A 16,191-nucleotide genomic window follows, 5' to 3' on the forward strand; every position below is an offset into this window, starting at 1 on the left:
TTCAACATCCTGTTTTAAATGTGCAATCTCATCTAATGAGCTTTATTTTAAATGTGTCACTTGTGTAGGCCTGGAGGGCTTATTATACAGTATAATATTATTATAATATCACTGCATTTACACACACACTCAACTAAATATGTATTGCAGATTTCTCTACCTGGACATCGTTGTCGCTCATTGTCGCTCATTGTCGCTCATTTGCTCTGTGGTAACGTCAGGGTTAAGACCGTGTTATCCTTTTACAATAAAGAAATAAATTATTATCTTACGGGCACGGTGTATGTGAATGTGACCTTTGGTGGTTCCTGTTTTACCAGATGCAGGAACCGCACCTCCCTGCCTCTGCTTTAAATAAGTCTGTAGCCTGAAGGTCTAGACTGGTCGACTCCCAGTATCTCACACAAAAGAGAAGGAGCGCGACGAGGAGTTGATATTACTCTGATCAACTCCACGTCCACGCCCGTCCACGTCCCTTCACCGCTAATCCAAACCCTGTGGCAGCCCATCATTACAGTACAGTAACACCTGTGTTGTTTTCACACCGGACTGAACAATGGACACAGCTGTAACCATGACGCCAAATCTGCTTAGCGATAACCTCAGAAAGTAGGTCTCTACACTTCCAGTCCTGTGACATAGTTTACCGCTGACGCAACCACCACGTTTGACCTTAACACAGATGATTTTTTTTTTTTTTTACCTGTTACTGTAACTGTTTATGTCTCAAAAAAAGCCAACAAGCAAACGGTAAAGATTGATTTGTCTTCAGGTGACATGTGGTAGTAACGACGCACACTTCCTCTGTGTTCTTTAATAGAGACGTAACGTTGTGGTAGTAATAAAAGCTCAGTGACCATGTCAGATTATCAATCACACAGATTCTTGCACTGTCTTGTTCGGGGGGGACCGGTAAACACCACTAGTATGACCCCGACCGATCATCGTTTACGACACTGTGCGAGTTCATAGGTCATCGGCGGGGGAGGCGGGTCAATCATGTTGACAGAAGAGCTGTGCGTGATGCTCGTGAACTTGTCAAAGAGGCAGAGAACGTTGAACAGAAGCACTCATCAGTGTCACTATTAGAGCTGCGATTTATGGCTCTTTGACAGGAGCCGGATCTCGACACCCGTTCAAAAAGACTGGGCTCCTTCTTATATTTAATTATCTACTATATATATATACATATATATATATATATATATATGTGTGTATATATGTATATATATATATATATATATATATATATATATGTATATATGTATATATATATGTATGTATGTATATATGTATATATATATATGTGTAATATTTTTTGAAAGCTTCTTTTGATGTTCGAACCCCAAACCTAAATAGCATATATATCAACTTTATTTCCCATGTAGTCTCATATGGCAAAATGAACAGAACCTTTAATGCCTTGCTACGCGGCGCTATATAAAGTAATGAATATCCCACATGAGATTGGGATTCCTGTGTTTACTTAAAGGCTTCCCATTAAGTTTGAAAGTGCTTCTAGTTGATTAAAACTGCCTTTCCCTGTGCATTGTCCCAGCAGTGAGTGTTTATGTACTTCTTTTCTTTCTGTCATAAACACTGACCTTTTCACGACCGGTAGTCCTCGTCGTCGTGGAGACTGAAACCTGGTGCTCAAGAGGCAGAACCATATTTTTACCAGGAACTAGTTAAGTTTAGGGGATACAATTTAAGTTAAGGTTAGAGTTAGGCATGAGCTGATTATGGTTATTAAGGCTATTATTATAAGGTTATTATTTTAAATGACCTTGGTGGCCAATCACAATCTCTTCTGGTCAGGAGGGGGGAGGTCAAGTAGAAAAAAAAAGAAAGTTGTGGTGGGAGATATGAGCTTATAAATACATCACAATATCCCAGATGTTTGTTTTGAGATACAGTTCACAATAAAAAAAATAAAACTAAAAAAAGGATATATGTGTGATTAATTGAATCTGTAAATAGCAGAAACTGGTAGAGAGCCGCATGAAATCAACTGGGGGGCCACATCTGGCCCACGGGCTGCAAGTTTGACACCTCTGGTTTAAGGCGTCCAAATGGATGGAAGTCAGAGTCTTTAAAAGGACAGCTACTCAAATCTGTGTGTGGGTCTGTAGTAAGCAGTAAGGATGTATTCTGATTCAAACCTGTCTTTTTTGAGGACATTTTAAAATGCTTTTTGAGGGTTAAGACTTGCTTTTAGAGTTAGAACTGGGTTTAGGTTAAGATTAGACGTTCAGTTGTGCTGGTTAATGTTAGGATGAAGGCTTCGCGGATGCATTATGCATACGGGTGTCCTACATAAGACTGTTGTACAAGAACATGTGTGTGTGCGTGTGCGTTCTATTGGCCCCTCTTCTAATGTTACATAAGAGAAAAATAAACCACATAAGAACACAATAAGTCTGCTGTTATTTGAACTAAATGACATGAAGTATGTTATATTAACTAGACCTGAGTGAGCAGTTATAATGGAGCTGTAAAAACTACACTGCCTACTTCTGGACCTCTTTAAAAAGACTGACTTTTAATCTTTAATCAAACACAAATCCCCTGTTACCTGTTGACTCACACAACCTGCTTCACTGTACATGTTTACCTGGTTTCTACACTTGATCTCATAGGGAGATAGTGTGTCTCTGGCCCCCGGGGGGGTAGGGGGCGTAAAGATTTAGACTCATCACAGCCGTGTCACACGCACACGCACACCTTTGCCCTACTTTTCTTCCAGAAGGTCATTTCTGAGTGCCTGTTAACACATCTCCAAAGAGTTAGGTATTTGAGTCATTCAGTATTTTTCCCTGTGGCTACAAAGGTTTTGTCACGGAAGGCTTTAGAAATCAGGCTCGGAAACAAAATATACTCAGTGACCAGGTTTTTCAGCCGGAGTCCAAGATGACAATGCCAGGATTCAGTGGGCTCAGATTCTGAAAGAGTGTTTCACGGGAGCATGAGTCAGCATTTTGGATTGGCCACCACAGAGTTCAGCCGAGAGGAAACCCCCCCCCCCCCATTGCCTAATACATAAGTAAAATACTGTGCATTGATAAATGAATTGCAGCTTAAATAAATAAATACCACAGGTGTTCAGTAAGTTTCACTTCTGCGTCTTTATTTAGCATTTCTCGCCCGGTGTCACTCCTCTATTGTTTCTGTATGTAGAAGGATGTGTGGTGGTTGTGTCATTCTGTGCCTTTGGGCCACAAGGGGCAAACAACTCTGCCAAAAAACACACACACGCACACGCACACACGCACAACCCTGTCTCATAATCTCTGTTCTCATAAGCTACCTCCTGAGCTGCATGGTTCTCCGCTCAGGCTCAATTCCAGGCAGTTCAGGCATGAATTTCCCGCCTGTGTCATTCCCTCCACTCACACCCTGCAGGGTTTGGAACTCGAATAGAAAAGTGACTCATGGTTCATTTTTTTTGGATGCCCTGACTTTTCCTCTTACTCAGCAGGAGGATGCAGACAGTGGTGGTTATGGCTGGAAAATCCAAGAGTGGTTATTAAAGAAAATGAGGAAATTTAGGAAACTAGTCCAGAGGGAAAAATAACACTTTTTTTCTGACGTCGCCCAACTCAAACTGGCATTTATGGAGTCGTGTGGAGGGCACGTCTCTTAGTAACATTCTTTATTGGGATTAACCTGAGCATTAAACAAGAGCAACTCAACATGTTTATGTGGTGACTATAGCGACAGCAATGCTATGCAAATTAGCCAAAATCACTGGGTGGTTCCACAGTGTCTTAAAATGACAGAGGCTTCCAGTTTGTACGAGGTGAAGAGTCACCGATAAGCTGCTGCTGCTGTGGAATCAAACACAACCACTAGATGTATTAAAACTACGACTATTATATATAAGCATTGTTATCCGTGTAATTTTGCTGCGGTTAATCACGTCTTTTTATTGTAATGCCACAGCTTGTAATAATTGATGCTCACATGTAAAACCGCAGAATTAATGTGGAATTGTGCGTTTGTGTAGCATCTGTCAGTTATTACACATGAACTTATATACTATATAACTAAACAACGATTAAGATCATTCAAAATATGTAGAGGAAAATCATTTCTTTGTGTGTTGATTTTGTTTATTGTCTGTTAAATTAATGTGTTTATTATTTTCTTGATTAATGCCAGAAAATGTCGATAAATGTCTTGTTTTGTCCACAAACCGAAATCCATCAGTTGTAATGATTTCTTTGTCACGTGGAGCAGAGAAACCAGAAAATATTCACATTTAACACGCTGAAAAGTAAGAAATCTTGTATTAATTATTGAAAAAAGTCAAAATAGTTGCCGATTTATGTGGTAATCGATGAATTGAAGAGTCGTTGCCGCCCTTCACTCTGTTCTTGTGACACAATAGTTCATCTGGAGGTAAAGAATGTGTCTCCTGATGCCAAAGTAGTTATTAACTTCTCTTACGCTGACGTGTCTTTTACAGTAAGTCACCCACGACTAACACAATCCTGTGTAATAGAGTTAGGCAACATTTTTCAACTAAAATTTTCCACCCAGAATTCCATCATGTGTCGGCCTGAGGCTGGAGGGCCGCGAGTTTGAGACCTCTGGTCTATGGGGAAGACAGGTCAGCAGACCTTCAACAGCGCAACCCTGCATTCAATTCTAATGCATTATCACAATTCTAATGTTAATTTAACTCATTGTGCAGCAGCGTCTGCGTCTCCCTGGCGGCTGAGTCTAATGAACCTAATGCAAAATCGCACGCCTGACACCGAGTTGTCATTCTCGCCGCATCCCCTCCGCTCATTCACCTCTTCCATTCAGAGTCCTCTCTGTGCTCAAAGGCGCTGGCAGTGTGCCGACACTCACGCAGTTTATGCAACAGTCGTTCATTCAGCTGCTCTCACAGTGATCTCTGACGGTGCTGGAGTGTAAATGAAGCTCTGTGATGGACAGCAGAGCAGCAGCTGGATTTGTTTCTGCTGCTCTCATGGGTTTGCAACACAGTCCTGCCTCCGATGATACACATTTAAATTTAGCCCCGGTTCATTCCCACCGGCAAGCATCTCTCTCCCTTTCTCACCCATTAGCGCTCTCTCTCTCACTCTGTCTCACACACACACATTGACTCTATAACAAGCTGATTTATGCAGTGCCCTCTGTTTCTTTATTTGGGAAAATGAATTGCAGTTCAGATCCCTAGTCGTAGGACGACATGAAGGACTATATTTGTCAGTGTTGTTTTTGTGTTTGTTTGTTTGGTCTTTTGCTGCATGGTGATGTAACAGGTCTGCAGGATGAGATGTCTCTCTTTGCAGGAGAGGGCTATTTGAATCCTGCGGCCCTCTTTAAAAATGTATATGACTATAAAACAAAGGCTGTAAATCACTTCATGTGCAACGTGACCTGCTGACGTTGCAGAGGAGAACAACTGCAAGAGAATGTGTGTGAGTTTGCCAGGTGGTCTTAAAAAAAAAAGTTAAGTGTTGTCTTAAGGGAGACAAATGTGTACTTTAATTGCCATAAACACGGCAAAAAAAGAAAAGAAAAAAGAAACCTCAGCAAAAAGTGTTAAATGCTCATTTAACCCTCTTATGACAATCATGAGATTCAGGCAGTCTGGAGTTATTTTGATTTAATGGCTGTAGAATTGTCACAAAATGCTGTGCCAATCTCACCCGACATGGGGCGAAGGGCGGGGTCACATCCTGGACAGATCGCCAGTCCATCGTTTTTAAATTTGAATTCTTCATTAAACACAATGTTAACTCAATTCTAAATTTGTCCTTTTCTCCTTTTTCTGCACAGATCTGTTTCCTGGTGTCAGCTTTCCGGGGTCGGGTGTTTTCGGAGGACAGTTGTGCTGCTCTGGCGCTCTTCGCTCACTATTTCCACCTCAGTCAGTTCTTCTGGATGCTCATACAGGTAAAAAAAAAAACACTGCTACCGAAACACGAGGGATGTAACAATGTCAGAATCTCTGCGTGTGGTAATGCCACGGTCAGCGACACAATGTTCAACTTGAGCGTTTGTCTCTTTGCACCCAGCAAGTTTGTTTACTGACTTTAGTAATCCTTTATTTGTCCATGGCAAACGGCCAGAGATCTGCGGTGGTGTTTTCAAACTCCTTCAATTGGGTTGTAATAATAATCTTTTCTTTTTTGAGCTGACAATTTGAAAAATTAGGCTTCTCATAGAACTCCCTGACGTGTGGGTCACCACAGTCTGGCAGTGTCTGTGTGTCGTTATGTGTTTTGTCACTCTCCTCTTCTCCTTCGTCATTTCTCAACATGAGTAGATTGAAAAATGCTTCCAAACATCACATTTCAAATCTTTCCAATTAAAGTTGTTAAATTGTCCAACATGGTGACCTCTATGGTGATTTTTCACTCACTACATAGTAACTATAATATGTTGTGGGGAGGAATCACATTTTTCCACATCAATCGAAGGCCATTTAAAAGTAAAATCTCCTTTTCCTTCTTTCCTTCCTTCTCCTCCTCCCGCACATTTTCCTAATGACTCGGCAAAAACAACATTCCTGCTCTTTTCGCTTTGCTCCCGATGTGAAGCATGTGTTTTTATTACATAACAAGTCGTGAAACCCGCTTTCTCTCTCACCGCATTGGGCTTGGACCCGTTTTCATTACGACGAGGATGAGATGAAGGCACCACGCTGCTGCATGATGTGACCTTTGACATGCGACTGGTACCACTTAGGAACGCCTCACTCCAGCAGCTCCTATAAGCAGCTCCTCCTCCTCCTCCTCTTTAACCATCTGGCCTCTATTTCATGTTCCTTTGTTTCGTAACATCTAAGAACAAAGTCCTGGCTTGATTTACATTCTGCAGCCCGAGTCTCACTGTCTTTACGACGAGTCATTGCTCTTCAAAAACCCAAAAAAAGTACACAAAAAATGTTGTTTTCTGATTAAGAAACACACTAAAATCCATCACACTTGCAAATCAAAGAAGTTTTTTTCCCACATAATCCACTTTAAGTCCTTCAGAGAGACTTGAGTTGACTTCTGACCTGCTGTACGAGCACAAGAATGTGGCGAGAACAGGACACAGAGTTCTTTATCATGGGGGTCAAACTCCTTTAAATCAACTGATCCTTCTCTGTACATCAGAGGTTCTCAAACGTCTTATATCAAGCACCACCTGAGAAAATATCGAGCTTTTACGTAACATTACCTTCGATTTGTTGTAACGCTGTTGTGAAAACTCAGGCCCAAATGAATACTTCACATTTTCGAGATGTCAAAGATGATGCATTATCACAATAAGTCATTTTAAACTCTTATTCTGAGTCATTCAGACCTCCACTACTTAAACATGGCTCACATACAGAAATTTCCTTGAAACACACCGGTATCCTCAGATGACGAGGTCTAATTCCCCCCCCCCCTCTTCCTCCTCCTCCTGTCTAAGCCTAACTGTTGTTTTGTTCCATTTTTCTCAAATCTCTTACAGCGTGTTACGTTTGCGAGTGAGCGTAATCGATGTTTATGGAGTGGATATAATCTCTCCAGGCACATAGGTTATTATCAGAGGAGTATTATGAGATTAGCTCATGGAGACTGACCGCAATAGGGTTAAACTTGGTCCGAGCAGCCCTGTACGTGCCAAATGTGTGTCGCCTTTTTTTTTAAAAAGAAAGGAAGAAAAAAGAATATGGGAATGTTTCTAAAATGACCTCTGTTAGAGACTCAGTCCAAAGGCTTATGTGAGGCTTTAGCAGTGAAATGAATTGTGTTTTCATGTAAATGGCGGCTCAGACACACATGGCAGCAGTTAGTGTGTGGACGCAGAGCTGATATGATCTACTGGAGGAAACATAAACAACGATTAACACCAGGAGGAGTGCAAATTGAAGGAAAACGCTTCTGGTGTTTATTCACATACTCCGATTACTCACGCAATTATTTTTCCTCAGATGTCATTACAGCAGTTATTCCCAGGAATTGGGTCGGGACCCACAGATGGGTCACAATAGATTATTTTAATTAGTAAATAACATGCATATAATAAAGTTGAAATCTGGCCACAAAGGACACATCATACAAGCAATGTTACTTTGTTTCTGTTCAGAAAGACCAAACAGAGGCAGAATAATAACACAAACAACAACAACAAAAAGGTTGCACACTACACTGCAGCTTTAAATATTACTGCCAGCCTGTTTTCCATTGATGTGTGCCACTTAAACCCTCCTCTCCTCACCACTGTCTCAGTATCGACCACAGTCAGTCTCACCGCTCATTTTTCCCCTCCTATCAGGTAGCTGCTTTCAGCTGAGTGGTGTATATGAGTGGGCGCCAGCAACTATGAAGAAGGCTGAAATCAATAACTGCAGTGTGGTTGTACGTGTGTATGTGCGTGCATGTGTTTTCAGATGCTGCTCACTGACATAATGCCAGAAAACAGCCAATAATTTAATCTCTATTCAGGCCAGCGTTTTCTTGCCTGCAGCATTTGCAGAGGCCACTTCAGTTTAGTGAGGAGCTGCGTATTATTACATAACAATTACATACAATAACAATAACAAGTTCAGTACAACTCAGAAACGACCAGCCGTGGTGCCACGTTCAAAGCTTTGTACTCAGTCAAGAGACGAGTGAATGAAAAATCTTCTGCGCGGGTGCTTTGGGGGACATATTAACCCTTCTGTTACCATCCTATCGTCCCAGACACGATTTGGCTTGCACACTTCTTATTACCGTAACTCCTAGACTGTTTGTGATATCTAGAAAATTCAAAAACTATGGACTGGCGATCTGTCCAGGGTGTGACCCCACCTTTCACCCTATGTCAGCTGAGATTGATGTGGAGGACAAAGTGGTATGGCTGGATGGATGGATGGATACAGGAAAGCAGAGAAATAGAGCTTTGCGTCCATATACTTGGAATTACGGTAGCCTTCAGGACTTCCACAGAACAACCGTCCAATCACAGACGAGAGTCCAATCACAGACGAGTTTGTGACGTCAGCTTCTCAGTACCCTAATTCCTAAATGGTTGAATAACTGCCAGATATTGAAAGTAAAAAGTTATCTTGGAAAAAGGGGCAGAAGCACGCATTGAACACAGCCATAAAATAACAATAAATCCAGCTGGCCTGATTATCATGATGGTCATGAGAGGGTTAAAAGCATGCCTCCAAAATGATAGTAGTTGGTGACCTGATGCCCGAGGTCATCAGGTCATGGATGATGGATCAGATGACACTGTGAAGACTTGGTTGTTGTTTTTTTAAAGAACGGCAATTATATGATAGGCTACTGAGGCAGGCGAGTTGTAGCTGAGGACAGGAAAACAGGAAGGACAAGCTTGAAAGTATAATGGAAGTCTGCACCACAGGAAGACTTCCTGACTGAACTTGCACTAGAGCTTCATTTAATTATTTAAATTGACCTGTTTAGTGGCCATTAGGCTAACTCATAACACAACTACACATTTTATGACCTTGTTGGGGGGGAAAAAAAGGAAATACATATCTCAGTGCTGTGTCTTGAAATATGCCTGTGATAATGTACATACAGTACTTGTAAATGTCGGTATTCTGTTGAGTGGTGATGCTAACCTATAGCTTCTCCAACACACTTTGAAGGGAAGGATGAGGTGAGGGATATTTAGCACATTTTTTTACACATTATTTTACACATTAGTTCTCATAATAACCCACAGGATGTTTTTTTATTATTATTATTATGGACACAGTGCTCCGAAACAAATTACTTTTTCAACATTAGCAACGTTTGCTACACGGTTAGCTGTAACAAATATTACTCTGCTAACTTTTAATAGCTAACTCCCACACCTAGCGTCAGGTTCACAGTCGAAGATTAAAGTTACACATTTTGAATCCACTGTAAGGGCCGCTGGAGTCACTTATAGCTAGTTAGTTAAACTAACTAGTTCAAATAGTTAAGCCAATTAGCTGAAATAGTTAAGCTAACTAGCTAAAACAGAGTTAATGTATATCTGTTTGACCTCGGAAAGTCTGGAAAACATTTATAAACTAAAAAAATATTTTAGTCTGCACAAAAGTAAATACGTAAGTATGTATAACGTAAGCAAAATACGTAATATAGAAAAGCAAATAAAAACTTATATATATATATGATATAATTTCAGGCAGTTGGTCACATAAATCTGGAGCTCTGGAGTGTACGGTGTACATTTTTCTGAAGTTTAACATGTTTTTTTTTGGTAAAACACTACATTTAAAAATTCATTGATAATTACAATTATATAATTTGAATCTGTATTTACCAACATATGTTCAGAAACTTCTTTGAATCAGCCCTTTAAACAGTTGAAACCAAGTCCAGAATGTAAACAAATGTCTGGCCAACTAGTTAACAAGCCTAGAACTCTGTATCACAGCTTTATTCTGTAGCTGCAGTGATGCAGCCACTGCAGAGGCAACAGTTCCTCACACACACACACACACACACACACACACATACACAGACACACTATTGTATCACAGCAGCTCTGACCTGCATTAATTAATCAACCTGTTACACAACTGGAGTGTAGTTTTGGCCGCATACTTGTGTGCATGGTTATGGTCAGCATCTCTTATCCTGCAGTTATTATTGTCGCATTACTGTGTCCTTGCATATCCTGTTTGGGGACTGAAGGACAATGACCAACATTTTCAGCTGTTGTACGTTATAGCTGTTCCATAAATGTGAAGTAGTCTGAACAAATCAAGCGACTCATTTTAAATCCGGCATGAATATTGAACTGGAAAATGAAGAGCTACTTTGTTTTGTCCCCTGAATTTAAAATAAACTCACACTGAAGAGAGACCATTGTCTCTGAGTGAAGTCCTCACACAGGGATAAGACACCGTGTCTGCGGAGAACAGGTGCTCAGAAAAGCCACTTATGTAACAATACAGGGATTAGTTTATCAGATAGAACAGTCTATTATAGCCCGCCAGTTTACACAGCAAACATAGTTGCTGTGGGTAATGTAAAAATGGAGTTTGGATGAAAAAGTCCAACCATGTTGAGTTTTTCTATGGCTGATGCTGATTTTTAGTGCAGCAATGGCCGATATTTGATGCTGGATTTAATTGAATTTTTATTATTTATTATTTATTATTAAAAAATGTTCTTTCAGTTTAATATAACAGGACAATTCTCTAGTGACCAGTTATTGAACATCTGTCTCTGACTCTAAATTTTTTGGTGAATACGCAACATTTAGAAGGTTCTGAGATCAAAAAATTTGCAATTTGTAATAATTAATTTATAAATAAGTTCAAGTTTATTTGTATAGCACATTTAAAATCAGCAACAGCTAGCCAACGTGCTTCACAGAAATATGCAAGATTATAAAATAATAATAATAAAAGAAATAAACCAGTCAAACAACAACGGTAAACTGTTCCACTGAAAAAACTCGATCCCCTCCCTACCACCTGATAAAAATGTTGAGCTCTGATGGAGCGCGAGATAAGGTGACTAACCCTTTATGATCTCCGGTCAAAATTCCTCAGCTCCACTCTGATCACATACCCTGGTATAAACAGTAGAATAGTATTTCTGATGTTCCTCCAAGTACCAACAGCGGTAGCTCGCGTACCATTGGTCTTACACGTACCCCAGTTTGAGAACATTCATTCATTCACATGTTGTTCTTTTTCAAACTGTGACCCCAGGCGGTGAACTTCTGGCAAGTGCTGGTGATGAATGACGAGCACACAGAGCGCCGCTACCTGCTCTACTTCCTGCTGGGGTGGGGACTTCCCGCTGTGGTCATCATCGTCCTGGTCATCGTCCTGCTCGGCGGCTTTGGGTGGACGATACACTCTGTTTACGGACTGGTGCAGGGAGACGTGTGAGTGGACGGTGCAAAACACAAACACAAACACAAACACACACCCACTGGTGACTTCACATTCTTTTTTTAGACCAACCTCTCAGAGCAAAGAGAAAACACCTGAGTGAGTGACATCATGTCAGGAGGTAGCTCGCACACCCAATCAGCTGAGTGAATCATTGAGTTTCAGGGTTGACGTGCGTCTCCTCACACAGAGTCATTAACAGAGAGGTGGAGGCTGTCACACAGCAGGGTGCAGGACAGAGGAAGGGAGAGACCTCAAATAACACATCGACCACTTCTTTCCCCTCGTGTGTCCCGTCCGTCTAATTTCGAGCGTGCAAAGTCAAATGCTGGCGTTGAGTTAAAACCCCCTGAAACTCATGCCTAAAATTAGCCAGTGGTCCGAGGTGTGGCTGTTCTGGGATCAGCGAGTACGTCGGCCTGTTTCCTGTGGGTGCATGGGCGGTGGACAGTGAGCGTACACATGAGAGATGTGAGGACACAGAGGAGTATTCAGTTTCCCGGGGAAGCTTACCTTCCTCTTTGAGGGATAGAGGCAGCCTTTGATTCATTCCCCCTCCTCGTCCTCCTCCTCTCTCTCCTCATCAGTGTTAACAGGGGGCCTCTTGTTTGTTGTCTCAGTTTCTCCCTGCCTGCGTACAAACAGGTGCCAGGCACGTACTGTGCATACATTGATGGCCCTGCATTGTTTTGTACAATCTATGTATACGTGCCGTATGTATTTGAGCAGCTGTTGTCATTAATTTTGTGCCCTTTGATACTTGGGTTATACATGAAAGGGACCGACACTAAATCACATCACAGGTCTCCATTTTTTAAAGGCTCTGTTCGTCTCATATCGCTGACTCCTGTGTGACCTTTATCTCACAGTATCAACCTATTTGATTGAGTGTACGTAATATACATACAGTATGAACCTTTGGATTAGGAATATACTGTATTTATATACACATTTTGGCCACTTTTTTAGGTACACAGGACAGCTGATAAAGTGGCACCCTGTGTGCTACTCCGCTGCTGTAGAAAAAAATCAGGGGTGTCACAATTATCATATTTAAATGGTACTGTAACCAAATCTAGGCCATGTTTTTCTGTCCCAGTCCATCTATGGCCTTAAATAATACAAAATTCTGACGCTCTGTTTGATCTTCAGCAGCTCGGCTTCACCAAACCTACGTGCCTAAATGCACTGAGATGCTGCCACGTGATTGGCTGATTAGATATTTTGTTAACAAAATATCGCTACCGAAAGCCCTTCATCCCCACTGCTGTTCGGATATTTAACTCCTCGTAAATGTCCACTCACTTTCCCTGATAATACTCTATATTAGAGTGTAATTTTATCTTTTTTACTTTTTATCTTTTGGTAATTGTCTTACTATTGTATTGTATTGTATTTTTATTTTATCTTATTTTTATTTTTATTCTATATTTTTATTCTTATTTTTACTTTTATTCTATTCTCACCTTTCTTAACTGAGCTGTTGTGAATGTGTGTTTCCCCCCTGGGGGAGGAATAAAGTCATTCAATTCAATTCAAGCAGTTGAACAGGTGTACCTAATAAAGTGCCATTCGTATTAAGTTTTGTAATTAATGTCAAATATTTCTTTATATTCAGTATAAAACTGACTAATTCTACCCTTAAACAAAGAAGAGGTCAATTTCAGGTTAATCTGGAAACTTTATTGCCAGGCTGTAAAATGTGCTCATGTAATTTCCTGAAGAGCTCGACATTTAAACCTGACGTCTGTTTATCCTACACAGATCATTTTATAGTCTCACCCGTGTAGATAGTAAATCTGGAATCTACAACCATGGTTCTCAACCTGAGGTCGTCGTGATCACATGGGGGAGCACAGAGCTTTGTCTTGTGAATGTTATTAAAGTGATAATTGTGCATATTTAATTTTAGAAAATCCCATTCACACACTCCGTATCTCTCAAGTAAAAACCCATTTTTTTGGTCCACCATTGTATGTATTAAGCTATTTATTACCAACACCTTTGTGACCTCTGACCTTCTGTGACCATTAGTCTCATCAGGTCAGTGAGCAGCTATACCTGATCACGTTCCTGTTGTCTGAGAAAAATAAAAGTACCAAAGACTCACTGGTATCAAAAAGAAAACAAGGCAATATCTTAAGAGTTTTGTTGGTTTTGATTTTATGGATGCACAGGACAGGATTTTATCCATATACACTAAGAGAATAGGAACAAAAACTCAAAAACTTATTTTTGCATATAAATGTTTGTAATTGGGGTTCGGGTTGAATTCCCAAAATAAGGTCACGTCCTTAAATGACACATTACCTCACACAGTGTTGTCTATGAAAACGCCCATAAAGTCTATAATTGCTCATTTTATTTGTTCACTCCCAAACCATGAATCCAGTGAAATGGGTCCCTGGGTAAGATTTTCCTCCATCCACAACGAAACTCCCCTGGGAATTAATTTCCTTGTGAGACTTTCTCGTACAGTAGGATCTCATCTGCTCACACAAGGCCACGGCAGTGTAAATATCCATATTCCAGTGAGTCCGCGCTCTCATCTTCCACGTCTCTCTCTCCCTGGGACTGGGACAGTATTGCAATGCTTTATTTGGCATACCTCGTGTTGTGTTATGGCTAGTGTCGTTCCACTCATTCCGCTGTCATCACCAAAGAGCAGAGTCCTCTCCCACCAAACTGCAGCGGCTCAGCTTGTTTTGTGAACGTTACATCAGTGTTTGTCCGTTATGTTTGATGAGAAGATGCAGATTTTCCCAGAGGAAAAACATTTTAATCAGTTTTTTTCTGGAATAAAAGCAAAACAGGTCTGACTGGAAAGAAACAAGGGAAAGGACTCCTGAGAAATGGGCTGTCAAATACTCACACCAGTATGACATAATATGATATAATATAATATAATATAATATAATTATAATATAATATAATAATTATATATAATAAAAAGTATCTTAACAGAAAATGACTTTGGTAGAAGTTGAAGTCACTTTATTATAATATTACTTAAGCAAAAGTACTTAAAGTATATGACATTTACTGTACGTAAGTATCAAAAGTCGTTTTCTGATATAAAATGTACTTAAAGAGTTAGGATTGAGCCATGGTAGCTCAGTGGTAGGGCGAGTTGTCTGTCAACTAGAAGGTTGAGGGTTAAATTCCCGGCTCTGCTAGTCTACATGTGTCCTTGAGCAAGACACTTAACCCAATGTTGCAGTGTGTGAATGTCAAAACTGTAAATCAGCTCATTTAGAAGAGAAAAGCGCTCCATAAATACAGACCATAATACCGACTCTTCTTCTTCTGATTTTGTTTGGTAGCAACAAATAACAAAGACAGTTAGAGGAAATGTAGTGGAGTAAAATTAAAAGTTGCTAGAAATATAAATAACAAAGTAAAGTACAGCAACGTTAATTTTGTACATAAGTACAGTAACAGACTATTTGTTATACTTTGTTACTGTTACAACACTGACGAACACTGTCCTGTTAGACATTTTAATCTCAGTGGGTTTTTATTCCTGGTTAAATAAAGGTTCCATGAAATAAAAGTATAAGACAAATACACGTAGACGTTTGTTTCGTACATTTCTGACGTAAATTAAAAGTAGAAAACTGCTTAAGTGCCTTTGACTTTATCCCAGTGGAGCTGCAGAGTGACCTGGTTGTTGTGAGCAGCCTGGAACATACGTATTTTGCTGCTCACGGCAAAAGCTGCTGTTGAGCAACAAAAGTGCGAGTCCTGAGCTGATTCTGTTTGCAAAGCTTGAAGAAACAAAGTCTCACAGCAGTAAATATAGTGCAATGCAGGCATTTAATGCTTTTTCCGTTTTCCAGCGCTCATATTTGACCTGTATACGCTCTCTGTAACTCATATATCATAGTATTCGGTCTCTGTTTTAAAGTTTCTGTCCGTCTCTCCCCCTCAGATGTTTCATCCCGGACATCTACGCAGCTCTGTGCACGGCCGTGCTGGTGCCTCTCATCTGTCTGGTGGCAGTGATGGTTGTTTTCATCCACGCCTACCAGGTGACGCAGCAGTGGAAGTCGTATGACGACATGTACCGCGGACGCACCAACAGCACAGGTGAAAACTACAGCAGAAATTACTCGACACAAACATATCGCATGTGTACAGTTTACAAACGTAGATTTGAGGGAACTTTCGTGGATATTATTTGGAAATCCTGAACGTGAATTTAACTTTATGAGACAGAATGATGCTCATATTTTACGACCCTTTTATAGTGGTCGTATAACCAGCGTGGGCGGTGCTAGAGGGACAGACTGAAGACAATTTCATGAACATAAAGACTGAATTTATTTGTGACGTGC

The 16,191-nt window shown here is 40.5% G+C and overlaps 1 protein-coding gene across 2 annotated transcripts in view; it reads left to right on the plus strand.

The window, feature by feature from the left end:
• The window catches only part of adgrv1 (adhesion G protein-coupled receptor V1), a 148,436-nt gene that overhangs the window by 110,617 nt on the left and 21,628 nt on the right, over positions 1–16,191 (plus strand). For both annotated transcript variants that reach the window (XM_058636829.1, XM_058636830.1), the window contains 3 exons: positions 5,797–5,913; positions 11,669–11,847; positions 15,786–15,943. In XM_058636829.1, the coding sequence (XP_058492812.1) occupies positions 5,797–5,913; positions 11,669–11,847; positions 15,786–15,943 (454 nt within the window). The remainder of the gene's footprint in view (positions 1–5,796; positions 5,914–11,668; positions 11,848–15,785; positions 15,944–16,191) is intronic.

This window comes from Solea solea, chromosome 8, assembly GCF_958295425.1.
Source record: "Solea solea chromosome 8, fSolSol10.1, whole genome shotgun sequence".
In the NCBI taxonomy this organism is placed as follows: domain Eukaryota; kingdom Metazoa; phylum Chordata; class Actinopteri; order Pleuronectiformes; family Soleidae; genus Solea; species Solea solea.